Source organism: Vigna unguiculata, chromosome 7 (assembly GCF_004118075.2).
Source record: "Vigna unguiculata cultivar IT97K-499-35 chromosome 7, ASM411807v1, whole genome shotgun sequence".
In the NCBI taxonomy this organism is placed as follows: domain Eukaryota; kingdom Viridiplantae; phylum Streptophyta; class Magnoliopsida; order Fabales; family Fabaceae; genus Vigna; species Vigna unguiculata.
Genome location: NC_040285.1, coordinates 36,127,975 through 36,133,974, shown reverse-complemented (window position 1 = coordinate 36,133,974; position 6,000 = coordinate 36,127,975). Strand labels below are relative to the sequence as shown.

At 35.2% G+C, this 6,000-nt stretch overlaps 1 protein-coding gene across 3 annotated transcripts; it reads left to right on the top strand.

Moving 5' to 3' along the window:
• The first annotated feature begins 522 nt into the window (after positions 1–522).
• On the top strand, positions 523–5,976 carry LOC114190009. 3 transcript variants are annotated; one of them, XM_028078746.1, is made up of 8 exons: positions 523–788; positions 1,893–2,029; positions 2,140–2,611; positions 3,280–3,397; positions 4,083–4,189; positions 4,782–4,867; positions 5,373–5,482; positions 5,555–5,976. In XM_028078746.1, the coding sequence occupies exons 2-8, from the start codon at positions 1,939–1,941 to the stop codon at positions 5,651–5,653; spliced, it is 1,083 nt and encodes a 360-aa protein (XP_027934547.1). In that variant the 5' UTR covers positions 523–788; positions 1,893–1,938; the 3' UTR covers positions 5,654–5,976. The 3 variants fall into 3 exon arrangements, with proteins under 3 accessions (XP_027934547.1, XP_027934549.1, XP_027934548.1); XM_028078748.1 differs by lacking the exon at positions 523–788 and adding an exon at positions 795–1,479; XM_028078747.1 differs by lacking the exon at positions 523–788 and having other exon boundaries at positions 1,609–2,029.
• The last annotated feature ends 24 nt before the right edge of the window (positions 5,977–6,000 follow it).

Sequence of the window (6,000 nt, the reverse complement as noted above, 5' to 3'; positions counted from 1 at the left end):
TTTTATTTTTATTTTAATACTACTTTTATTTTTAAATTTAAATTTATATTAAATATACTTTTACAAATAAAATGATAATTATCTAATTTTATTTAAAAAAATATTTTTTTAATCTTTCATATACATCACATCATACATAAATTTTTACATATATTCATTTTATATCTACTCAAATCATTTTTTTTTTCATAACTCAAAACTTATATTCATCTCCAAATCTAGTCAAATTAATTCAAACTCACTCTTCCATATCTATCCTCCAATTCAAACAGAACATTAATGATATATTGTACCAAACACATTTATATCATAAATACCCAATTTCTTAATAAATAAGATAAATTTTATTTTTTAAAATAATAAATAAAAAAGAGATAAAGTAAAAATCTCTTCAAAAATTTTAGAAAACTATTAATTAAGACTTTCAGTTTAAAAATTAATTAAAATAAATGTGTTAGAAAATTCTTTTAAAAAAATGATGAATGAAAAATAAAATATATATAAAGAAAAAATCACCAACATAATGACACAGACATTACAGGGGAAGGAGACAGAAGCACCAAAAGATCAGCTCTTCCATCGTTACATTCATCTCCACCATTTTGTTTTATCTTCATCTACACACACGTGATCTGCACTCCATCACCAACACAACCAAAAAACAGAAAATCCCGAGAGAAAGCAAAAAAAGAAAAAGAAAAAGGAGGAGAAGCTGAGAAAAGCGAGACAGTGACGTGAGGAGCATCACAGCATCTAAGAAGAAAGAAGTAGCTCCTCAAACGGTGAAGGTAAGGTTTCCTGTCTACTATCTCATTCAAGCCTATTGATTCTGTTTTGCAATTGTGGATGTGGATCACTATTAAGTTTCTACGCTCTCGTCTTTTCTGCACTACTTCTTCTTTCTTTCATTAGCTTCGTTAGCCACGCCTTCACCCTCCCATCCATCATCACCTTTACTCTTCATCTCTGTTCATCTTCATCATCCATCACCTTCTACAGTTCCACACATGCACAGGGAAATCCCAATAGACCATAACATAAAACTCTCAACACCCACACTATGAAGAGAACCGGAAATCAGGGGAAGGCTTGGTAAGACTGAAAAGAAAGGAAGTGAGGAGCAGCGGCGGCTCTGAATTGCAATAACCCGTTTCGGGTCTGCGTCGGTGCTCCGGTGATAGTGCTCGGTCGTGCGACGGCCACGGCATTGTCGTGGTGGTGGCTCCAGATTGCTCTGGTGGCGGAATTCCCGGCGATTTCCGATGTGGGTATTGGGAGGTGGTAGAAACGCGTTTTTAAAGAGGAAGAACACGGAGGGAAATCATGTCGTCGCCGGCGAAGCTTCCGGTGGTGACCGGCGTCGCCAGCGATGGCCCTGGCCAATCGAGTAGCATGCGGCGACGGGAGGGGCTGCTGGCAATGGTGGTTCACACGGGGAATATGAAGAATGGAGGAGACCTTGAGGATTTATGTTTTTGGGTATATTGAAGAAGAGGAAGTTGGGTTAACCCAATAATTTGATTTGTGCACCCCCTTTTTGATTTCTCTGCACCCACACGTGTTTATATTGGACTATAATTGCTCGCTATTTGCACCTCCATTGGGTTTCCCTGCACACACCTCTCTTATGTTTGTTGAGCTCTTTATAAATGACAACCATCATATGTGCGTGTTTGGTTTCGCGGTGTCATATATAATCGATTTTTCAACCCAGAATGAGTGTATTTTACTAAAATCAATTTTGTAACACATAACTTGTAGAAATAGAACATGTATCACACTATGGCAACTATTTGCAGTGCACATGGATTTTTTAGTTGTCTTTGAAGATGGATATTTAGAGAAACTACTGTGTGTGGAGGGTTTTGAGAGCAGTTTCATGTTTTGAACAGATATACGGTTGGATTCTCCTCCTCTCATTGTCTGGAGGCTTAACAAATGTCATCATCAAGGTATCTCCTCAGTAATGGTATCCTTTTACAGTCCTCAGATGCCCCTACAGTCAAAAACTTCCTTGAAACTCATCCAGGTACTTTCAAAATTAACAACAATTTAGTAAAATAAGTAATTGAACTATAGCAAGATTTCTTTATACATATTTTGTTTATTTTAAACTTATTTAGCTAACTTCTGGTCTAGGTGCTTACACGACATCACGTACTCACAGCAATGCTTCGTGGGTGTTATTTTGGGAAAGGCATATGAAAAGACTTTCAGAATCTATACAAATTCTATCAAATTCCGCCCCATGGCTTCTATTTAAATCTAATCATCCTGCAGTTTTGTCACCGTCATCAGCAATCTTGCCAATATGGCAACCCACTGTACAGGTGCTTGTTAATGATTCTCTATGCAAAGTCTTGCCAATTGCTCTGAAAGAAAGGAAAGTTTGTCAGGAGCTGGCCATTACAACTCTTGTTAGTGGTAATTTAGAGGAATTAAATGCATGTGAAACTGTTAGCAACGAAAACATGAGTAAAATTCTCGATGTGCATGTGCATGTTGAAACTTATGTTCCTCCTACATTCGGTATTTGGGGAAATGGTGTACATTTGGCTTTGGTGGGCCATGGGAGGAATGTCGCAGCTGCAAAATATTCAGATTGGGTAAGGTTAGTTTATGCATTTTGATTTGGAAGCATTATTAAACACTTACTTTTTTCCTTAAATCCTGTGCAAAAAAAATAGCAGGATATTACTGCATAAAGATATAAACACTAAAAGGCATGAATATTATTTTTTTCTCTATTATGGTTTTCTTAAATTGCCTTAATTAGTTAGTTGTCTAGAAATTACGAGCATTTTGGGTTGTAAAGTTCAAGAGGGACACATCTAGGAATCTATGATAAGAAGTATTAAAAATTATTTGTATATTGTCTTAGAATACTTTTTCTGTTTTACATCCATCCAACATGTATTGCCTAATGAATTCACATCTCAGGTTTGATCTAATTTGTTTTTTTGGAGACACTGGTGTCTTAATGGTTTGATTTCCCAGAAATTGTATAGCATCTGTCGCATGACTTTAAATTAAGTTATATATTAATGCTTGGTTGGAACCAAGCCAAGTATTTTTACTAAAATAACCCCTTTATTTTTAGTGACTATAACTCCACTAATGAATTGAGGATGATCTACTTTTCTTTTAAATTTCATTATTAATATTTATCTGCAATCTGCTGTCTCTGACCGTGTAAAATTGCATATTTATTCATTTTCTTGCTGCTTGTTGTGGTGATGTTCCTTCAAGTTAATAGTTGGAAATTTTGCTACTATGCAGGATTAGGAAGCCTCTGGAAAAGCTCAGGCCTCCCTCCGTGACCGAACTGGTGCTGTCAAATGATGGGGATCAGATCCTGGAAGGTTGTGTGACAAATTTTTTTGTTGTTTGCAGCAAGGTGGGCTTATTTTATCTATCAATTTATTTCTAACTTTCTATCTTACGGCATTCATACTTATCTCATGCTAGATTCTATATGCCTATTTTTTTGGTACGCATATATATATGCATCACTCTCAACAATCTGAACCTAAAGCTGTTGCTAAATAATGGGGTTGGGTTGAACAAACTTTAATGTTCTAGTAAGTTTTTAAATTTGATTTGTTGTAATGCTACAACCAATGCAACGAGCTTTCTTTAAATAGAGGTGTCTGTTGAGTAGGATGAACCATTCTTTGATTTGATAAAGATTTACAAGCATACCAATTTATTAAAAACCTTTAAGTTCATTTTCTATTCATTTGGCAGGATGGAAATATTCTGTATGAATTCCTATTCTTCGTCATATTGATGAATATACAGTACTGGAATACTCATTGAGTTTCAATCCTTTTTTATATATTTGTGTTCTGTTTTAAATTTGTGTGCTTTCATGATCATTTGATGTTCACTACACTTTTGTGACTGCAAAGGTACTGATGCCATCATTTGAGTTTCCCCTGATCTTTTTCTGTGTATGTGTATGTGCATGTGTGTTCTTTGGAACATTTTATGAAATAAACTCATGCATTACTTTGTATTTCTTTTTTGCTTTTGATGATTAGCCTGTGTGACTTTTAGTGTTCATTTCTTGTTTCATTTAGGTTTTGGATTCAAATGATGGGAAGGACCGGTGTGATTCCTTTGAAGTACAAACAGCTCCTATCAGTGATGGTGTCCTTCCAGGAACAATACGCCAACTAGTGCTTGAGTACGGTTTGATTATAAATCTTACTGATATATTTTCTTTGACCATAGAGAAACCATGCCCTCGTGTAGGATTTATGTTATTTAATATGGTCTATAGTTTAACATATTTTCTTGAAACTAGCATAAAATTAGGGCTGTATCTCGTATTGGCCACAGTTAGACTTAAAGCATTGTCTTTCTGCTTCTGTAGTGTTTGAATATTGTAGATATGATATATTCTCTTGTTTGGTTTAAAGGTGAATGAACTTATACTTTTTTCCTTTGTTCTGCCTAAGAGTTCTATTTTTTTTCTTTTTCTTTTTTACATTCATATGGAGTTCTAAGCTCTATTATCACAGTTACAAACTTAATTCTTAAAGTCAAGCTTGGTTAAACGGGATACTTGCTTTATCTAATATTAAGATTCTGTCTTGGCCACAGAGAAATGTTTGTGGGGGTAAAATGAAACTAGTTTATTGTTGTCAGGAAGATGTGATGCAAGAAGGGCAAAAGGAATGAAAAGAAATGGGGGGCCAGTGTATAGGATAAAGGCTACTGAGAAGCACTAACAAGTTGTTCTCGTGTGATTGAGCATTGACTTGCATTATGTGCAGGGTATGCAGGAATGAAGGAATTCCATTTCGAGAAGTTGCTCCCTCGTGGTCAGAACATGAAATTTGGGAGGAGGCATTCATCACGAGTATTATTTTGTCTTTACAATGCTTTCATTTAATTAGTATTCAAATGCTTAAGAATATACATTAGTAGTTCTTTTAGAAATTTCAGTATCTGTCTAGACTGAGTGTCTAATAAAGCCGAATGGTGGCAGTCTAAAGGGTCAGGATTGTTTCTGATACCTTTAAAGTGGTTCTGACTAATAGTTGGCCGCAAGAAATAAACACAATGCTTTCTACATAAGGATAAAAACCTGGTTTTTATTCCATGTTTGATCACAAACACAATATTCCTCCAACAAGGAGGTCCCTCCTTCAACGTACACGGAATAACAATCTGACACCTTAATTTATTTTTATGAGTCCATAACGCAACTTATGTAGTTATGTATTACTACAGCTGCCACATAAACAAGAAGATTAAGGTAAAAATAAATGCCTACTGATTTCCTAATAGAGATTCATAACTGTCTAAATCAAATGTTGGCCTATCATATTCTTCCATTCACTTGGGACTAAATGTCATTGCAGATAGCTTGAGGCTTTTGCAACATGTGGATAATATTCAGGTTCCAACAGAATGGAAATCAGCCCATTCTAAAACTTGGAAGGAAATATCATGGACCAAAAAGCAATTTCAGGTGATATATTTCTACTGGTGCTGCAATTGATTCTGTTTTTTTAAGTGATTTTCTAAACTAGAGTAACTGTAGGGTGGACCAGGGAGGATCACAACTGTTATCCAGGAAAAGATTATGGAGAAAGCAGTTACGGAAGGGTACCCAATAAGTAACATATATGCATGTTGCTAATGCGATGGGATGAAACGGACGATAGTTGACCTTCTCCTTCTTTGGTTGACTTTTACATTCGCTATTCCATATTTCCTTGGCTCATCAACTACATGACAATCTTATCTCTTGGAACGTGGCCATTTTCTTGAATCTGTAGTCTGAACAACTTCATGAATTAGTCAGAGATCCAATAGAGAGAATAGGAATAAAAATAGAGAATCCATCTCTAATACTCAGGTCTGGCACTATTTTATTTTCTCGTCGTACAATATTATCCTCTTGTATCTGTTTATGTGGAAAATGACTTGAACGAAACAATATAATAAAAAGTATTCTAAAAATATAACTTGATTGTTTTCAATTTG

Excerpts from the sequence above, each read along its gene's own strand:
- LOC114190009 (XM_028078746.1), top strand. The coding sequence starts at position 1,939 with ATGTCATCATCAAGGTATCTCCTCAGTAATGGTATCCTTTTACAGTCC. Across the intron at positions 2,030-2,139 it reads CTTCCTTGAAACTCATCCAG|GTGCTTACACGACATCACGT; the intron begins GTACTTTCAAAA and ends CTTCTGGTCTAG. Across the intron at positions 3,398-4,082 it reads TTTTTGTTGTTTGCAGCAAG|GTTTTGGATTCAAATGATGG; the intron begins GTGGGCTTATTT and ends TGTTTCATTTAG.